Here is a 21,184-nt window from a genome sequence, read left to right on the forward strand (position 1 = left end):
CTGCACAACTCCAGACTATCGTCTACCTATCCTGAAAATTTGATATTCATATCTCTTATGGTTTCCGAGTTTATAGCTGCACAAAATGGGTCGTCAAAAATTACAAAATGGCCGACAATTCGGTACCGGAAGTGACTACGAAAAAATTAAGAAAAATGTATAAAGATTAGATCACGCCCTAACATCTGTGAAAAAATGGTTGAGATCGGTCGAATAGATTCCGAGAAATCGCGTGCACAAAATTTGGAAAATAATAATAATAATAACTAGATACGATCTCGTTACGAGTAACGAGTAGGTCTTCGGTTCAATTTTTAAACGATACGATTAAAATATCAATGAAATTTCAGAATTCCACCTAAAACATTCCCTTTCAGATAATGAAAACGATTGTCAATATCCTTCATAATGCGTAACAAAGTGTTTTGCTTTTTCACATTTTGCATATTAAAGATTTAAGAGTTTAGTCCCCTAAAATCCCAAATTACGTCATCAATGGGTGTGGCAATGGGTTTTACAAACTGATATTGTTATGATCAAAAACTTTGTTTCTGTAATGCATTACAAAATCTTGATTGTTTTTAAGGTATGTGAAAAAGACTTTACGAGTGGCCTAGCCCCTAATGTAAGGGGCCAGCCCCTTTTTCCTGAGTTCATTCAAAAGGTCTCACAAATACTAACAATATGTGTTCTTACAAGTATCTGAAATTGTTGATCATTTTTTTTTTATACAGATGATTGAATATTTTAGGGGCCAGTCCTCTAGATCCTTAATGGGGACAGACATTGGTATTTTGATTGATGGAATCGATGAGAATCATCAATGCAAGCATTTTCCCTTCCACTATGCTTAACAAAATATGTCTCCTTCTCTAGATATATTGCATCAACGGTTAAGTACTTTGGCCCCTAAAAATCCCTAATTACGTAATAAATGGGCGTAGCAATGATTTTTCCTGATAGATATTGTTACGATCAACAACTTTGCTTCTATAATGCATTACAAAATCTTTATCATTTTTAAAATATTTGTAATAGAGTTTACGAGTGTCTTGGCCCCTAATTTAAGGGGCAAGCCCCTTTTTCTTAAATTCAATCGAAAGGTCCCACAAATTCTAACATTTTTTGTTCTGACATCTATTTGAAATTGTTGTTCATTTTTGACATACAAATGTTTGAATATTTGAGGGGCCAGCCCTCTAGATCCTTAATGGGGACAGACTTTGGTATTTTGATTGATGGAATCGATGAGAATCATCAATGCAAGCATTTTCTCTTTTACTATGCTGAACAAAATATGTCTCCTTCTCTAGATATATTGCGTCAAAGTTTAAGTACTTTGGCCCCTAAAAATCCCTAATTACGTAATAAATGGCCGTGTCATGATTTTTCCTGATAGATATTGTTGCGACCAACAACTTTGTTTCTATAATGCAATACAAAATCTTTATCGTTTTTCAGATATCTGTAATAGAGTTTACGAGTGTCTTGGCCCCTAATTTAAGGGGCCAGCCCCTTTTTCTTAAATTCAATCGAAAGGTCTCACAAATTCAAACATTTTTTGTGCTGACATCTATTTAAAATTGTTGTTCATTTTTGAGATACAAATGTTTGAATATTTAAGGGGCCAGCCCTCTAGATCCTTAATGAGAAGGGAAATTCGTGTTTTGATCAGTGGAATCGATTTTAATCATAAATTCAAACATTTTCTCTTCTATGATGTCTAACAAAATATTTCTACTTCTCTAGTTATATTGCGTCAAAGTTTAAGTACTCTGGCCCCACAAAAATTCCTAATTACGTAATAAATGGGCGTGGCAAAGATTTTTTCTAATAGATATTAGTACGACCAACAACTTTGCTTCTATAATGCATTACAAAATCTTTATCGTTTTAAAGTTATTTGTAATAGAGTTTACGAGTGCCTTGGCCCCTAAATAAAGGGACCAGCCCCTTTTTCTTGATTTTGTTGGAAAGAACGTTTGATTATCTACCACTTTTGTTATATATGTCTTAACAAAATATCAACTGATAAAAAGATATAAATCAAAACGTGTAAAATTTTGATTGAAAATTCGTACCCAATTTTCGTGCCCAGGCGAGCTCCAAGAAATGGCGCAACAGGCATTAAACAACTACATGCTGCACAACTTCAAACTATCGTCTACCTATCCTGAAAATTTGATATTCATATCTCTTATGGTTTCCGAGTTTATAGCTGCACAAAATGGGTCGTCAAAAATTACAAAATGGCCGACAATTCGGTACCGGAAGTGACTACGAAAAAATTAAGAAAAAAGTATTAAGTTTAGATCACGCCCTAACATCTGTAAAAAAATGGTTGAGATCGGTCGAATAGATTCCGAGAAATCGCGTGCACAAAATTTGGAAAAAAATAATAATAATAATAAATAATAATAATAATAATAAGAAACAGTACGAAAACAATAAGGTCTTCCGTTGGAAACGGAAGACCTTAATAATAGGGAAAAAGAAACCGAACGAAAACAATAAGGTCTTCCGTTGGAAACGGAAGACCTTAATAATAATAGGGAAAAAGAAATCGTACGAAAACAATAAGGTCTTCCGTTGGAAACGGAAGACCTTAAAAATTAAGCATTTGCTATTTAAGTAAACTTAAATGAAAAAAAAACGCAAGGTAATCCCGGAGTTAACTTGTTTCAGAATGAGGACGAGTCGCACTCTGTGGTTGTGGTGGAACCGAGGGCGAAGATTGGTCCAATTGAAACTTCACAAGATACATCACACCTCCGGAGTCTTGTGTCGGCAGCGTTACTGTCTGAGACAGAAAATCCCATCACCGTCGTTTGTAGGTACGTTAACAAAAGTGCGTTCAATATAGTTGTATAATATACATATTTTTTTAATTTTACACTCGCAGCTTACTTGTAACGTTAAACTTATCTGTATGTGCATGTGACGTTGAGCCGATACACTAGGGTTTAAAGTATTGCATTACAGACTACGGTGTGGTTACCGTTTTCACTAAAATAGATACATGTACCCACTGGCTTTGATTACTTCTGCTTAAGATTTATTTCCTTTCGATAGGAAAAGTGTTGATGTTTAGCATCAGTTTGAGGATAAATTGTTTAACTTATCTTTAATATAAACCAGTGACGGTGCTTCTTTGTGTGGAGTGTTCCTTGCTGTCCATAACGCCATTCAGCAGCTGGACATTGACGGTTGGGTGGATGTGTTCACTACGGTTAGACATCTACAAGTCAGACGTCCGGAATTCTGTGCGAACTTTGTAAGTCATCAACATAGATATACTGTATAGAGATTGTAAATCAGTCGCATATGGCCAAGTCTTTAAATGAATGAGTTATGTCATAACATTGAAAATCACAGTAATTTTAAACGTTTGACAAATGAGTTGTGTTCAAAGAGTGTAAGTCAGTCTTTACCAGGACCCATTTTTAGCGTGCTACGGTGTTACGCAAATCTGCATATGAACGAGTCATTTGACTTATACGTTCTCTGTTCAGATTATAAATAATTCTACTAAAACAGTAGGTCTTTAAAAAAAATAGTTTATGTGCTAAGATTTTAACTCTCTCAATATATTTACGTGTCATTAAACAAAAAACACCCGTGACAGATCACCTTTTCTCCAAAATTAAAGACCTTCCTCCACTTATCACATCGATTAAGCAAATATTGTGAGTAACAAATTATGTCCACCTTCTAATTGAAAATCAATATTTTCAAGAAGAGAAAATATTGGTAAGGTTGTAGGTCTGGTAAATTGCAAATGTGCAGCAGCGCAAATTGGGTTTTGGTCTCATTCACTGAAAAAAAGGTTTATGGCATCTGTATATTCTTACTTCTAGATTATGTAACAAGTCATTTGTAAATTAGATGTTTCTTCAACTCTTAGATATTAGTTCCTTTTTATAGGGTCACTAAGGTAGCAAGAAACAGTTTCGATTAAAAAAAACATTTTTTTGTAAAATTGAGAGTTCTTTACTTGAATTGTTGGGGGTGTTTCTGAAATTCATGAACTAATTTTTAATGTTTTTTGTTAGTTAGAGGAATGTCTTTTGTTGGAATTGGTTTGCAATATTTAGGCCCCATATGTTTGGTACATGAGAATCAGAGGGGAAATGCGAAACCTCCGACTATGACTGTTGTGTTGACTTTACACAGTGAAATTGCAAGGAGGTAAAATAACGCAAAAAGTTGGTAGATAAGACATAGTAAACTATAAACTTTACGTTTCTGACATGTGATGGTGCAGCATGAATTCGATACGGAAGGTCAACCCTTTGCGGGGAATTAGCTGGAGGATGTCAACAAAGCTATTACCTCATGACAAATTAGAAAAATAAAAAAAAGGTCAAAATCTAAGAAAGCCAAACGTGTAGACCCTTTGCAGGTTATGACAGGTAAATTTCTTCAGAAATCAATGGTCGACCCTACAAGGATTGAATTAAAGGTATTTGTGCTGAATGGGAACTGAGGAAAATATAGTAAAAGAATTCCGAAGACATAAATGAGGTTACAATGATTTGTAATTAAAGATGTGCCCCTTTCCACCTAATATAAACATCACTTAAACTATAATACAGTTTTGTAGGATTTTGTGATTGAAAAATTGCCATATGAATATGCATTTGAAGCTAATATTGATGTCAATATTTCTTAGTTTTGTTTTCATCTGAACAGAATGAGTACCAAATGGTATTTAAGGCTCTGTACGACCACATTCAAAGTACAACAGAGACCATCTACTCCAATCAGTGAACGAACACCGAGACGACCACATCCAGAGTACGTCAGTGGCCATGTTCATTATAGGACAGTTGAGATTCTCCGGGTTCTGTGTAAATCGTAACATTCCATGCATGATTTATTAAGTAGACAATTACCATTCTTCAAAAAAGTCTTATAATGACTTTATATATAGTCTGTCCCAAGATTTTCTCGATTCATATTTTGGTTAATTACTCGATATTTATAAATACTTCAGGGTTCAAAGGAAGTTCATTCAAAAGTATGAAAAATTTCTAAGATTTCTCAGTTGAAACGCCCCTGTTAATTTATCAGGTTTCAATACACGTCTAAAATGTCCACAGAGATGTCCACAAAGATTTTGTTTTGCAATAAGCCCAGATGTTAATGTTGAAAAATTGCACGAGGTATTCCGAGTGACTTTCGAATGGAGAAATCTCCGGAAGAAATCTGTTTCGTTCCTGTGATTTTTTATAAAAAAGAACAATGTGTAAATGAAGACATCTTGGAAATTGTCCTTTTTATCGAATTCAATTACACTTCTTTCACAGGTATGTCTGTGTTAAAAATGGTCCAAAATGTGTAGCATAAACATCTTGGGACAGACTTTAGGTATTCTACAATCCACGCTGCTTCGCTATATGAAGATTGTCATCATGATTTCGTGTTTTTGAAAGAAAATGAAATCAAAATATACCAAACTAATTGTGTTTACATAGCTAAATTAGTTCATCAGCTGGCGATGAATAAAGGACACTGGTGACACTAAATATGCTAACTGATATAATAACAGTTGTGTATATAATGGATAAGAATCAGTTATAATCAAATAGCTTTGATTGAACTAACACTATTAAGTTAAACTATGTAACTTGCTATGATATCGTTACACTGTATTGTATTGAGACTTTTTAACTGCGTGTGTAAATTCATGTACATTATAGTATAAAATTCTAATCATTAATTTTAATTCATTTGCATAAACAATAAACACATTGTTTAAATTCTTATTACAAAGAAATCTCAGATACAACATTATTTGCTATGCTCGTTTTTGTGTTTTCTTTCTTTTTCTTTTGTTCAGTTGACAAATTTATAGAAACTTTCACTGAAAGTTTGGTTAATGTGTATTTGTTTTCTATAAATCTTTGAACAGATGGGTATACATTTATATATAATGTAATCTTAAGATCAAATTATATATTCTTTTTAATTGAATTATATAAAAAAAAAACTGGGAAAGTTATTTATCTTTTTTTTAGGAAACTTCCAATGTCATAATATTTTTTTGTCTTTTAAAAGGAGCCAATGACATTTTTAATGAATATTCATCCTCTTCTCACTTTTGTGTGCAAATGCACAACCTTCCTGAAATACTTCACACATGTTTGACTAGACAAAAATTAGCATAATAAATTGCTATGAAATTGTAAACTAAATCAAATAAAAAAAAAAACACTTCGCATACTGTGGTTTCATTAATATTCAAGGGCATGAATTTTTTAGGATAAAGTGGAAATCACAGTTTCAAGGATACGTAAATTTGTGGCCAATGATCTTATCAATATAAAATATTAATAGAAGTTACACTTCAATGAACGTTTCATTTCGTGGATCAACTTTAAAACGAAATCCACGAAAATTGGTATTCAACGAATATTGATGAATCCACAGTAGAAAAAAAACTTGTCTGAAACCCGAATCAAAGACACTGTTACTCTGGTTGAGTTGTCAAAATAAGATTGGTGTAAACCTCAATGATAATGGATACAATCATATACAAACATTTACTAATTATGGAATGGACTGCTATTGACATTAATTTTTACTATCTTTAAAGAAACTTAAAAATTTGAAACTCTAAGAATTGATTTGTGGCTAAACAGAAATTTTGGAATTAAATTGGTTTCCCTTTTTTTCACACAATTATTTTGACCACCACTGATATAACAAGAGTTTGGTTATAAATCTGCTAGTCATGTAAATAAGCAACGTTCCTGTTCTGTTGGTTTAATCTCTAATTCTTTCATATAATTACTAGACTTTGACCCATGCGTGCACAGGTTGACATTGCATATGATATCGGACAATTACGAAACAAAATCATCGACACACCGTATTGTTGACATTTACATAACCAAGCTTTATGACTACAATAATGCTATTAATTTCACTACACTCGGCTTAGTTTGAATAACCTAACTGTATCTCGGGACAGGCCTTCACCACAGTTAAGATAACTCCCATTTACCCGTAATGTAGAAAAAAGAAAATGCAAAATCGCTCCGAAACGATTTTTGAGAAAATTAACAGGCTGCAATGAAAATAACAGTCAAATTTTCATCTAAAAATTTAATTCATTTTTATGAAGAATTCAATACTTTTTCACCAACTTTTTTACTCGCTTCGAATTTACACACAATGTTGACATTCGGAACTCTCGGGATATTTCATATTAAATGCACTGAGTTAGAGTAATCTTCCCTATTCCTTTGATAAACAAAATATAAGACAAATTTTCAATGAAAATGTACATGTACTTGTTATATCGTCTCTGAGTTTATCCATGCAAATGTGATATTGTGGAGCATAAACTGAAAAATCTCCGTGATTTAACGTATGTAATACGCATGTGCAAGATTGCAAAAAGAAAAAAAAAATCCAGATAATTTCCTGATATTTTAAAGGAATTTTCGTTGATTATTAATTCGCGAAGCTCGATTGAGAAAAAATAAGAACACATTGGTAATTTTCAAGTACCAATGATGTTTGAAATATATAAAGCAAACAGAAGTACTCTTCCGATTTCTCGGTATTAAAGATCAAAATTCGAGTCTATTATTTTAATATAGTAGTTTAGATAAAACATGCAATTTCGGAAAGAAAATATACACAAGGTATTGTAGATAAAATCTTTCAAAATATTGATCATTGTCTTTGTGTGGTGTTAATGCAACAAAATATGGAAAATAAAATTTTAGGATTTTCTAATATTGCATCTATAATGCCTAAAGTTTTATATTGATTGAGAGAGAAAATTCGCACTTTTGTTGCTCAATGCAACTTTATTTTATTTCTCTACAGCTACACCTTCCTAACTGTATTAATTTTTCCATAAAATGTCTTCATAAATAATATTTTCACGATTAAGAAAACACAAATCACAGTGTTAAAATTTATAGATTAATAGGCCTAGTCCAAACTATTCAAGGCCACACAACCTAGTTTAAAGTGGAAAAAAATCGGATATTTAAAATATACTGTAGATTGTTATACTTTTCGATCAATAGATTGTTTTACTTATTTTTTTTTAAAGTTATTTATTATTTATTTTTATTTTTTTTTTATGTTTTTTTCAAAAACACTGTGTTCAATTCATTTACAATATATGCAATTATGAATAAGGAAATATGAATATCATAATTATATAGAGATTAAGACATATTAAGTGACGATTTTATTTTTATTTGAAGATAGTATTCATTGAACAGTTATAAATGTAGCTCTTTTTCTTGTTTTTATCGTCATGATTAAAGATTAACAATTGATTCATTTACAATAATTTGAATTCAAATCCATGCGTTTTTCAGGTTTCTTACAGACGTAGGACATTTTAGAGGTACAGGGATAGTCGTGCCACACACGCTGTGTCGTTACCAGAACAGCACAGTTTTCTCCTTTACCGCCAGCTGGCTCCGTTCTGTGCCAGTTTAGATACCGTGGTTTAACGCCAGTTGATGAATACACGTACCGACCTTCACGTGAAACATCAGTGAGACCTAGCCACACGTGACCATAACCTAAAAACAAAACACCAAAAAAAAATTATTAAAAAAACCGCAAAAATTATTATACATTGTGGTGTTTTAGAAGTGTCTGTGAATAAATGTTTGGTAAATTTGCTGATGTAGTTTATTGTGATTCATACATTTATAGTACTCATCAGACCCAACCTAACAGAAAGTAAATCCCAACTAAACTCTTTTACTATCTTGGTTTACTTTGGGTTTACTTTGGGTTTACTTCGGGTCTACTAGAATGGAACCAGAGTAAACACAGAATGGACACAAACCCCGATCAGAAATATATCCTTGAAACCAGACGCTACATGTGTATTCGAAATATCCGAGAACAAAGGACAAAGGACTTCACACGTGCGTACAGTTGACCAAAAAAGCAATTCCCGAGTAAACCGAGAGTAAACCCCGAATGAACCCAACTTTTCAAAAACTAAACCCAGAGTAAACCCCACGTAAACCCAAAAACTAAACCCAGGGTTTAGTTTGTGTTACTCTGGTGTTAGGTTGGGTCTGATCGGTACTATTGAAAACAGGGTTTTTCCTGTTTACCTTGGTTATTATTGCATACAAAACCTGTTTGAAAAGTCGTCCATGAAAATACTAGTGTATACATGATCAATTTTAGATTGATAAACACGCATATGCTGTTGCATAGAAAACAATTAAAAATAGAATATCGGGCGTAAGAAAACAAGAAGGGTGATTAGATAGTAGGATTACCTTCAAAACATTGCGAACAAACCGTAATCCTGTTATCATATGTAAAGGTATTGACTTTCATGTATGAGTAAAATTAAGATATACTCTGCTAAAACTCTCATGTGTTTCAATACAGAACCTCTGTCTTTCTCAATCATATTTTTATCATATTTCCAAATATTGCAAGAATATGTTTAAATTCTGGATGAATGTCAAAACTAATGCAATTTTAAATTTAAAGATTCGATACTGACTTGTTTTTAAAATGATAATGACATTTTTGAAAAATTATGAAATTTCATAATTCATGAAATTATGAAAAATTATGAATTTTTTTTCTTTCTAAATACACTACAAAGGGTATAGCAGGTATAGTAGGCAATGCACGTGTCAGTAAATACAACCAATGCAACAATGTGGGGAATGTCTTTAGCAACTGTATTTGAAATTAATCAATAAAAACTTTTTGGGACAATTATATTTCTTAAGAGAAAAATAACAGTTTAGATAACTTACGGCGTATTAGACTTTGAAGCAGCACCCACTTTTCTTCTGATGTGTTTTTTAATTCGATCAAATGTGACCCCTTGTCGGAACAAGTATTCTACAATGTACAAAAGTTATTTGGGAGAATTCATATCGTTAGGTCACAAAGGTATGACACCAGTTGTAACAAAATTATATCTGCTTCCTTGTTTTTTTTTTCTGTTTTCATGATTGAGGCTTCTCTTTGTGTCTCTATTACATCAAAATGGCTGTTTTGCAATCATTTATATTTTTTTATTTATAATGTTTTATTGTCATTTTATCATTAAAGTTCCATCAATGCTTTAAAGCATTCTAGATAACAATGGTTTATCAATCATTCACATACAGTACTTTGAGTATCTCTAAAGTGTTAACTAAATTGATGAATAACAACTAGTAAGAGCAGCTAAAATGTCAGCAGAAGCATTTTCATTGATAACAAATTGTTGGATTATTTCACCCGAATTCAAAACTGCTTGTTTATATTTGCATGATTACATAATGGAATCACTTCAATCTTACCACTGCATTATGAAAAACCAAATCCGTTCCCCTTGAAAACCAGTAACAGTTGTTTTTGTATGGTACCCATCCGTCATCGCAACCTTCAAAAACAAACACAACTACAATGTAACAAAATATATTCTAAAAAACAAAACACATACCGACGACACTTTTTATTCTCAACATTTGGGTACTTCTTAATTTTGGTGGGTTTTTTTTTTTTTTTGGGGGGGGGGGTTGTTGTTTTGTTTTTTTTGTATATTTTTTTTTTTTTGGGGGGGGGGGTTGTCAGACAATTCCAAATGCTTAATACACATTAATTTTCGTTCTGACTTCTTCCATCTTCAAGACTTTAAACTCATCTTTTATACCTTGAACACGCAAAGACAATCCAATCCTCTAAAAATTGGTATAACATCAATATCTCAAAAATGAAAATGACGCCATAAAATTAAATTATTTCCAAATAATTCAAACAATGCCAATCGGAATAATCTTAGAATCAAAGTCAGCCTGTCGGAACATTTTATGGTAGTCATGTGCACAAAATCGGTAAGAAAAAAAGATGAATAGAGAAAAAACGATAAAAACTCGGGTGTTGGCATTTGAAATGGAAGACCTTAATAATCACTCAAACTTTAAAGATTGGGAAATGCATATAAAAAAAACAACCATTTGATATAACAGTTTGAACACAAATTGAATAGGATCTATATGGTACAACACAACATTGTTTTCATATGGATCTTTTTAGTATTACTTTTAAACAGGATTAAAAAAACAAAAAGTCAATAAATATAATGCTGCCGTGAGCATGTTTATTTTTCTTTCTTTTACCTTCAATCAATGTCCCCAAACCAATGGTGATCAAGCAAAGAAGCAGACTGCGTGGACTCTCCATTCCAGTGGTTCCGGTTTGTTAATTGGCAATTACAAACTGATGACACTATATAGGAGTAAGGTAAATCAACTGCAATCGAATATCGGGCTTAAGTGTAATTTTATAGCATTTAACTGTCAAAATGTAATATTGAATTTTTCGGGAAATTTTAAACCATAATTGTGTTAAGTTTTTATTCATTAGCAGTGTAGCATATGTCGCAAGGCGGTGAAGCATTAGTCATGAATTAGACAAAGAAAACTATGAATAAAGTGTGTAACAATCAACATGTCACATTTATCAATATCCACCTTCTAAACAAACATACTTTGTGAGACTCATTTTGTAAAGAAGTCATTTTGAGATATTTCTTAAGTTATAACCAAATTTCGTGTGTCTTATATAAAGGAAACAAAAGAAACGCGTTAATCAATAATATAAAGATATATTGTACACTGATCAAAGAACCCCTTTCAAACTAATTTTCCTGAACGTTTAAAATTCGTCATGTACAATTAGAGTTCTGCCTTGAGTAAATTTTAGGGTATAGTTCCCTTTTTTGGTAAGAAATATTGAAAATAGCTTACATTAAGATTGTGTTCATCATTTTGTGTATATTTGATAAAAGATCATTAAAACCCATCTCCTGGCTGTAGGAATCACAGTGTTTATATCAATTTTCTTTAATACCAATATATGGAGATTTTCTTGTTGATTTTATTAACAAAAATCAATGTTAACTGAAATGCAATATACAAAGAGATACATTTTTTTTGTTAGAAACATTGGCCACGAATAGTTGTGCTATTGATAATTTGATTAAAAATAAATTTACGCAAATTAATAACTGTAACATCTTTCAAATGCGACACCTCCAATCAAAGTCGAGATGACGTCACAAATTCCAGTATCTTTTTTCTTCGTGAGGATGCATGCTTTATCAAATTGTTTTTTGCAAAAAAAGTCCCGTATCACCGTATGAATTTCATGAGAATGTGTGCTTGTTTTCCCCTTCTTATTCATTATGAAATTTTTGCCATTTTGCATCATTTTATAAATATCACTATAAAAATATCAACTTTAATTCAGTATAAACAGTGTTAAGGATGAATATCGGTATTTAAACTGAGAGCATAAAAGATCTTTATAAAAATGTTAAAGACTCAATTCATCTTTGAAGTCTCGTTTCTGCAAAGTATCGTCTCGTCGACATCGCTTTCTAATACAAGTAATAACATTACAGTAGCTCAGAGTATAAATATTACGGTATAATTAGTGATTGTTTTTGTTTAAATTGTTCATGTTTGACTATACAATTTTTTTTCAAACAGTAACGTCGAATATCAACAAGTATTTGGTCAGGACTCAATGAATGTATTGCAATAAATGTTCTTTATGAAAAAATGATCAAGTTTCTGAATTTTAAATTGTAGTCTGGTTATTTAATCTTGACTTATTTGTACAAATACGTTGTAAATTGTTGAATTTGTATTTCTGCTTAATAAACTTGCTAATATAAACATTGTCCTTTAAGAATGATACTACAGATGATTCATTTGCTTAGCGAAATGTCCAATGCTTTTTGTGGTTTGTTTTGTTTTGTTTTTGGGTTTTTGTTTTTGTTTTTGGTTTTTTGGTTTTTTTTATTAATCGAATCTGTTATTCTGTTTGTTGAAAAGTGACTTTTGGCTGTATGTGAAGTATTCATTGTGTTCATCATTGGAATTGGATTAAGGTAATTTACCACCTCTACAAGTTATAAATAAGTGCATAGAGCAATGTTTCCTAAGTTAATTTTTGTGTCGTTAGATATTATGTAACAGGCTCCGATGATTCAATTTTTACTCATCAACAGAATACAGGTGTTTTATTGTGACAAATACCCGATCATGTTTGGCCCGTTGTTCTAGCACAAAAGTTGTTATTGATCTCATGCCAAATAATGGATCATTATGCGACAGACAGATGCTCCTTACATTCAAATATTTAATAAACTACAACACAATAACAAAATTTAAAAGCACGCTCCCAATGAACAAGTATATTTTTACTATTGACAAGGAGAAATTTCACACATTGTTTTGTTGGCTTAAATAAAAGCTTCAAATGTTAGGTGTATCTTCTTTCATGGCAGTAGTGACAATAACAGCCACTTTCTTAGTATCCCTATTGAAAAGGACTCTTTGAATAATTTAAAGAACTTGCAATTTTTATAAATTTTAACATTTGATCATAACAAACACTATTACCAGTTATCAAAAGCTACTTAATAATCGAGAAGAGTAGTAAAGAAGCTAACATATGCTTGTCGTACGTCTTGTTGCAATACAAGTCAATGATACACTTGCATTTTTCTAATGCACAGAAATGCTTAAACGCCCGCTATATGGCTGGATGATATGATGTAGTATGTACATGGCCATATTAATAAAGGCTCAACCGTATTTATTAAGACAAAACTAACATAACCCAGTTTGAAAGCAATAACTAAAAGCAATAATATTTCATCACAATTCCATTCAATTCCCAACGTGAAGAGCCTTCATTTCATTTCATCGCCGCAATAACAGAACATCAACGGTAAATAGCATACTTGCTACAGTAAGTTTAGCAACTTGACAGTTATGCATATTGTAACAAACATTCAGATCCTAATAAGTTGTAAATCATTATCATTGTTTTGGTTTTGCATTTTGTAATATTGCTTTGAGAAACGATACCTAAAAAAGTGGGTCGATAAAAGAGGCGCAATTTTTTTTTAAGGAAATTGTAAAAAATTAAATATCTTTATATTAAAAAATAAATACTGCAGATTTGTTCGCATGGGCTCAATTGAACAGGGTTAAAGGTTCTGTAAGTAAGTAAATAAGTTAATGATCTGTTATAGTGACATGTGTATGTGTTTCATAAGTAATAACAGAAACATGCATATTGTATAATAGCTTAAGGAATAAACATCCGGCCCATTGGAACTATAAGGCACTTTATAAACATGAAATTGTAAGTTTACGCATTGCTATTTTGAATATGATAGATTGTCTGCACATAAAAGCTGAATATAGGAATCTGGCAGTTTGTCTAGGAAAATTGGATAAGAGAAAACTTGTGCAATCTGAGTCCGACATGTTTACTAATCGATTATTAAAGCCAATACTAGTAAAGATTACGGTTCTATATATTGAGTAAGATGTACAATGTAATTAAAAGAAACAAATTCATCTTCCATTGGTTCTATTGAATATGTTATACATAACATATTGATTTCTTCCTCCCGCCCCGCCCCGCCCCCCCCCCCCTAGATCGCCCCGTTTTCAGTCTGATAAGAACATCACACCTAAATTGAGCAAGTTAGATCTTTGAGGTCTGGGCATGCCCATTGTAACGTATTTTTCTAAATTAAAATCACTTCTGAAAAGACATGTCAGTTTTGAGCTTTGAAACAGGTTGTAGTTCATTGTACCAGTCATTCACAAATTTCTACTGAAGTTTGATCTCAAATTAAAGACCTCTCGATTGAAAAAAAACATGTTGACATATTAATAGATTGGAGTAAAAGTTTAACATGGTGTGACCACATCTGGTTATTTGATTTTTTTTTTCAAATCCAACTGGAATACTAATTTCGTACGTCTGCCATCACTCTTAAAAACGAAATGATTCCACAATCGTAACATGTTTAGTTGATGACGATAGAATAAAGGAAGCCAGCCACTGTCCTCTAAAATCGTTAAACTCTTAGTAAACCGGTGCACTCCCAGAAAGTAATGCACGCCCATATATGTACGGATTCGATGCTGCACACTCCACTGCAGTAGTCTAGAGTTGGCGCAATTCTGCTTAGAAACATCTGTTCATACATGTACAATCTTATCTATTTGTTTAATTGTATTTTTGAAAAAAACATGTAAGGCCTCTGTGAGATTTTCTGTTTTAATTTTAAATGTAGCAAATTCAAAGAATAGCACTCCAAGATGCATATAAGATGTAGTATAATCAAGACAACCCCCCTTCTCCCCGAATTTGCAAAATACATGATCACTTCTCTTTCGACGTTTACGAAAATGTACTACTAGTACTTAAGATTTTAGAACGTTGATCCGAAGCAGCCATTTCCTACACCAGCCAGAAACAACATCAAGCATTGCATCCATGTCGCCCTCGTTTTCCGCAAGCAGTGCAATATACTGCATACAGAAAAACGTTCGATTTAATGGGGCGAATATGAATTTCACTGTTGAGATGTTTTAGTTGTTTGGCGAGGTCGTTGGTAAACATGGCAAATAGTGTTGGAGAGAGATTATCATCTTGTCGCACTCCTGATCTATATTCACACCAGTCTGTGTAATGATCTCCCAGGCGTACACATGATTCGGGTCACAATATAGAGATTTTAACGCGTGGTAAACTTGGCAATCCATTCCCTTTTTTAGTAAACAAAATTCCATCTATAACCATACCAAATGCCTTTTATAAATAGATTAAAGTAACAAATTAGAGTTTTTATACTTTTATTATGCTGTTCAGAGTAAACACGTGATCATTCACTGCGCAATGACTAGTAGGGTGTTGTCGTCTAGGTAGGCGACGCGCCTTTTGTTTGAAACACACCTATAATTTTTAGCGACGACGGAGTGGAGGCCTATTCCATGATAATAAATATTAGAAGTGGGTCAGTGGACGAGTTTTTCAGTATCGGACATATAATAGCTTTGCGCCATATTGCAGGCATTATCTTGGACCTTAAGAGGAACATAACATCTGGTGTAAAACTTTTATAAAACTATCAGACTTTAGGACCTCATTTGGAAAAGTCTTCCTGATTTCCTCTTCGGTAATCTGGTAATTTAGTGAGACGTTTGATAAATACAAGGGGTCAGGCATATTACGTTGTTGTTGTTGCGCGCTTTCTGCATCGAAAGCATCGTTAATTGTATGGTTATATAGTAATCCAAGTCTCTTTCTGAATTCCTCTTCTTTTTTTCAATTTTTCAAAGGAACTTACACTTGATAACTTTATATCAAAAGAATGTATAGTAACCTTCATTTAAAGTGTTATATTAACCAAAGACCTCGTTGAAAGATAATAATGCAATGCCTATCTTTTTTAAGAAAAAAAAAAGTGTTTACGGAAACTGAACCCTGATGTCAGATACATGTGTCTAAAATTGTCAATCTATAATAATTATATATTTGAATATTAACATACAGATTCATCGCAAAAATATATTTTTATAATTTCACAACAATTTAAAACCCTGTTTTTGATTAATTATGGATGCATTCTAACATTTTTAGTTCATCTCAAAGACATACATGCGAATATAATGTAATATGAAGCCGTATTGAAATACATATTGTTGTTTTATTTTTAATGAATCGTTGCAAACAGGTACATTGACGTATCGATCAATCAAACAAATAAGAGTTATTTTGTACAAATGAATGAAAAAATAACCTATTATCTATAACTATCGCTCGATTTTATATAAACAACATTTTTTGGGGTTGATTATTTATATTTGTAGGTGAATGGATGTTTTCATTGAATACAGTTAAAGTTAAAACATATCTGACTACTGTACATACTATAAAACAATTTAAACTCTGTCATCTCAATCGCTAATATTATTATTGCAAGAGTGTTCACCCACCCATCTATGACAAACAGAATCGATATTATTTTAATTATGCACATTTGTCTTTATCATAAATAAGAGGAACAGTAACTATTCATCTACACATTTTTTATTTTCATTTTTTACAAACATAGTTTACTTTACTTTCACAATTTCCATCATTCCATCCTCCCCTCCCAATTCCATAAAGGAGACAGTCTTCGTTGTTGACATTGTTAGGTTCTCCTTTTAACCAGTTGCTATAGCGAGGTTTCCGTGCATCAGATAAGGTCACAAATTGCCCTTCTCGTTGAATGTCACTCACTCCAAGCCAGACATGTGTAGCCTGAAGTAAATATACCATATAATCAAATCTGTCGACGTACAACTTAATTTGTTTTGTTTTCCCGATCAGACAAAGTACATCATAATGTTCTATAAATATCAATGAGACAGAAATATTAAAGTGACTAATGACTCGATGAACCCTTAACATCGCATGGCGATAATGGACAAGTCCCATTTTTGGATGCAATTCCATTGATTGAGATAAGATCTCTCTCTCTCTCTCTCTCTCTCTCTCTCTCTCTCTCTCTCTCTCTCTTCACCCTCGTTTTTGTTATATAGATGTTAGTTTGTATGTTTGTGTGTATTTCTGATTTATGTGTTTTTCCTCAATATGAATAATGTGTGAATGCTTTTGAGCTATCCAAATGATTTTAACACAAACATTGTGTAATGTTCTGCTTTACCTCTGACACGACTGTGTAAATCCAGCCAGCTTTCCTCCCATTTGCTTTCCGATTCCAGAAGTATTGCCCCATAGTTGTTACATATTACCTTTCGCAAGAAACAATGTTAACCATGATCAAAATGACATTTACTCTCACAGCCCACTTTTATTTCAGTCATGTACGTGTGTAAAGATAGCTTACACATTGTTATATACAGTCATTTCATCCATAGCCTTATCAATTGTATGCCGTGCTATGGTAGGCGATTTCAATGATATGCTCTGAGATTTGAATGCAATGCTATTTGATTTGTATGCTATGCTATGAGATATTGAAATAAAAGGCTTCATTATGTGGTACACTATTTTATGTTTTGCTGTGAGATTTGAAAAAAAACAACGCCTACATATACAGAAAATGTCCACACGATACGAAGTAAAATAATTTTTAAAAAACACCTAAGTTTATCACTAATTTTTTTGTAAATAAAATCATTAAAAACAGATTTGAAACTATGGTGTATGCTACGGTATGCTATCTTATGCTATGATGATATATCTAATAATATGCTATTAGATCCCAATGCTATGGTATGAGATTTTAATCCTATGGTATGCAATTTAAGTGCTATGCTAAGCTATGGTGTTGTTGTAGAAAATAATCTTAAACTCTACTGACCTTAACCGACAGAAAATACCGACGCGAATTGTCTTCACACTACTTGGTAAACATCCTTTTATCCTACACTTAATGTCATAAAAATGAACACAAAGTACATGTAAAATGTATACCGAGGATCAAGATGGTACTAAATAGTTGATAATTAAACCATAAAAAGATGCGACGGTTAATCTAATTTAAACATATTTCTTTGCATACATTCAAAAGGGTTTGACAAAGGATATAAACTATGTTTATCCTCTTCTTCATCCTCTTCTAGTAAAATAGGTCGTTACATAAATCACATTAGTATATAGTATAATATAAATATTTAGTTTTACTCATGAATTTGATAAATAACATAAATTAAATAACATAAATATATATTATACTCTGTCCCTATTTTTGCTTCCACCACTTTTTGCATGATATTTCAATAATAGTAAATACCTTTGTGCTCAAACTACGTTCATCCACTCATATAAAAAATGTCCAGATGATCTGTTTTGAAACGCCCCCTCTACCGCTTCAGGTTTCAATACACATTCCGAAATTGAAAGTCTACGGAGATTTTGCATTGCAACATCCATTAATAAGCCCGGATGATAACGTTAAAAAATTGCGAGATGTATTCCGAGTGTATTCCGAATGGAGAAAAGATGTAAACATTCCCCATTATAAATCTCCGTAAGGAATCTGTTTTCGTTCCTGTGAATTTTTTCTGAGTAGAAAGGGATAATTGTACAATGAAGATATCTTAGACATATTCCCTTTTAACGATTTCAACTGTATGTCTTTCACAGGTATGTGTAATTTTATTAAAAATCATCAAAAAGCGATGGAAGCAGTAACTTGGGACATGCAGACTATAGTGATTTGTAGAGCTGTTACAAATGCACATGTAATTGATAGTAATTTGAGTATTATAAGTGAAATGATTATAAATAAGTATAAATTATGTATTCTGCTAAAATAGATTAGGACGTTTTAGACATTTCAAGAAGTATATAATAAACAAAAGAAAGACATGCATTCAAAACAAAATATACGAAGTGTAAACACAAATGCATGTCAGAAATGTAAAATGTTCTAACATATATACACAAAAACTGTCTTTAATTTGACAATAACAGTTTGAAGGCATTAACAAAATAAAGTGCATACTTCCAAAATAGATATCAAAGATTCCTGATTTCTAAATATAAATTTGGGTTTTTGTGTTGTCTAAAATTAGAACAGAAGCACCCAGCCACCCACGTCTTGACTTTTTTGCAATAATAGTTGTCTGGTTAAATACGGAAAGAACAGCGGAGCTCCAAACACAATACACGTAATAGACAAAAGTAAACTAAACAAAATACTATTATCTTACCATAGCATCTTTGAATGTCGCTGTCGATGATGAGAATTTATAGCAGTTCCTTCCAAATGGAACCCATCCTTTTTCGCATCTATTCAGAAATGCTTTTAAAATGTGAAAAGAAAAATTAAATATACACTCAAACTTTTTTGAGTTTTTTTTTAATACATGTTAAAAATAAATAAACATGGCGATTCCAACGTGAATTGATTAAGATTGCTCAAGACAACATTACATTTTTTTATTTCATTTATTAAGTATTTTTTATTTTAAATACTATTTCACAAATAAACGAATCTATAAAAAAAAAAAAACCTAAGTAAGCATGTGCAATTTCTTTACCTTCAATCGATGCCCCAAAACCAATAATGATCAAACTGATGTACATAAGCAAACTTCTTGGAGTCGTCATTTCAAAGGCTGACGGTTTGTCTATCAACATGTACAGACTGTTGGCATTATATATGATTTAAGAAGGAAATGTTTTATCGAATATCGGTCTTATGTGTAATATAATAGCATTAAACCTACCAAATGTTGTATAGATATTTACAGGTAATTTCAAACGATAATTGTATTTATTTATTCTTTAGCAACGTAACATATGTCGCAAGGCGGGGAGGCATCCTGTCATGAATTAGACAAAGAAAACTATGAATAAGGTATGTAACAATCAACATGTCACACTTATCAATATCTACATAGCAGTCATTTTAAGAATAAACGTTAAGTTATTAACAAATTTCATGCGTTTTTGCTACATTGTACACTGATCACTTTTAAGATAAGTAATTACATCACAATATTTAGTGGTAAGGTAGAAACATTACGGTAAAATGAGTGGTTTCTTTTGATTCTTAAAATCGGCATTTGTTTAAATCGTTCATGTTTGACTATAACATTTTTTTAAGCAGTAACGGCTGAAATCAAACAATTACTAGTAAGGACAAACGGTGTCTTTTGCAATAAACGCTCTTCGTGAAAATTGATGCATTTTAGGCACACTTTTGAACTTAAAATTGCAGTATAGTCATTAAATCTTGAATTCTTTGTATAAATACGTTGTAAATTGTTGAATTGGTATTTGGGCTTACCAAACTCGCTGATATAAACATTGTTATATGAAAATTTTAGTAAAGATGATTCTTTTGCTTAGCAAAATGTTGAATGTTATTCATAATGTGTAGAGATAAATGGATCTGTTATGTGTGTTGTTAAGTAGTAGTGGTTCTCTGATTGTGAAGAATTCATTATGTTCATCATCGGAATGAGGTGAAAGAACTTATACCAACTCCACATTTGTTCAATTAAGTATATAGAGCAATTTTTTTCTTAAGTGTATTTTTCATGTCATGAAATATTAAGAAACAGGTTTTATTCGTTTATTAGTCATTGATAGAATGCAGGTGCTCTATTGTGACGAACTACGGATTACAGTTGGCCCATTGTTCTAAATCAGTGTTATTTATAGATCCTTTGCGGATTAAAGATTAGTTTGATAAAAAAGACTATCGTATCATTCAATGTATAATAAACAGCAAAATAATAACAAATATTGAAATATGCCACACATGAAGGTGTTTTGTTTTTTTTATTGACAAAGCAAAATGTTCAACTTTGTTTTGTTAATTTAATTCAAAGCTTCA

The 21,184-nt window shown here is 32.0% G+C and overlaps 3 protein-coding genes across 3 annotated transcripts in view; 1 reads left to right on the forward strand and 2 right to left on the reverse strand.

Moving 5' to 3' along the window:
- Nucleotides 1-8,075, forward strand: part of LOC128171492 (uncharacterized) — a 61,451-nt gene extending 53,376 nt beyond the window's left edge. Inside the window, exons 33-35 of the mRNA XM_052837259.1 lie at nt 2,686-2,834; nt 3,139-3,274; nt 4,693-8,075. Of these exons, the coding sequence (XP_052693219.1) occupies nt 2,686-2,834; nt 3,139-3,274; nt 4,693-4,770 (363 nt within the window). The 3' untranslated portion in view covers nt 4,771-8,075. The remainder of the gene's footprint in view (nt 1-2,685; nt 2,835-3,138; nt 3,275-4,692) is intronic.
- Nucleotides 8,076-8,198: 123 nt separating this feature from the next.
- On the reverse strand, nt 8,199-11,264 carry LOC128171527 (perlucin-like protein). Its single transcript, XM_052837306.1, has 4 exons — nt 11,127-11,264; nt 10,308-10,390; nt 9,774-9,861; nt 8,199-8,558 (listed from the first exon to the last, which is right to left on the reverse strand). Exons 1-4 carry the CDS (start codon nt 11,188-11,190, stop codon nt 8,308-8,310), a joined length of 486 nt encoding a protein of 161 aa, XP_052693266.1. The 5' UTR covers nt 11,191-11,264; the 3' UTR covers nt 8,199-8,307.
- Nucleotides 11,265-16,665: 5,401 nt separating this feature from the next.
- Nucleotides 16,666-19,996, reverse strand: LOC128171537 (CD209 antigen-like protein E). Its single transcript, XM_052837315.1, has 4 exons — nt 19,881-19,996; nt 19,551-19,642; nt 17,532-17,624; nt 16,666-17,130 (listed from the first exon to the last, which is right to left on the reverse strand). Exons 1-4 carry the CDS (start codon nt 19,978-19,980, stop codon nt 16,921-16,923), a joined length of 495 nt encoding a protein of 164 aa, XP_052693275.1. The 5' UTR covers nt 19,981-19,996; the 3' UTR covers nt 16,666-16,920.
- Between the last annotated feature and the right edge of the window lie 1,188 nt (nt 19,997-21,184).

Source organism: Crassostrea angulata, chromosome 2, assembly GCF_025612915.1.
Source record: "Crassostrea angulata isolate pt1a10 chromosome 2, ASM2561291v2, whole genome shotgun sequence".
Classification (NCBI taxonomy): domain Eukaryota; kingdom Metazoa; phylum Mollusca; class Bivalvia; order Ostreida; family Ostreidae; genus Magallana; species Magallana angulata.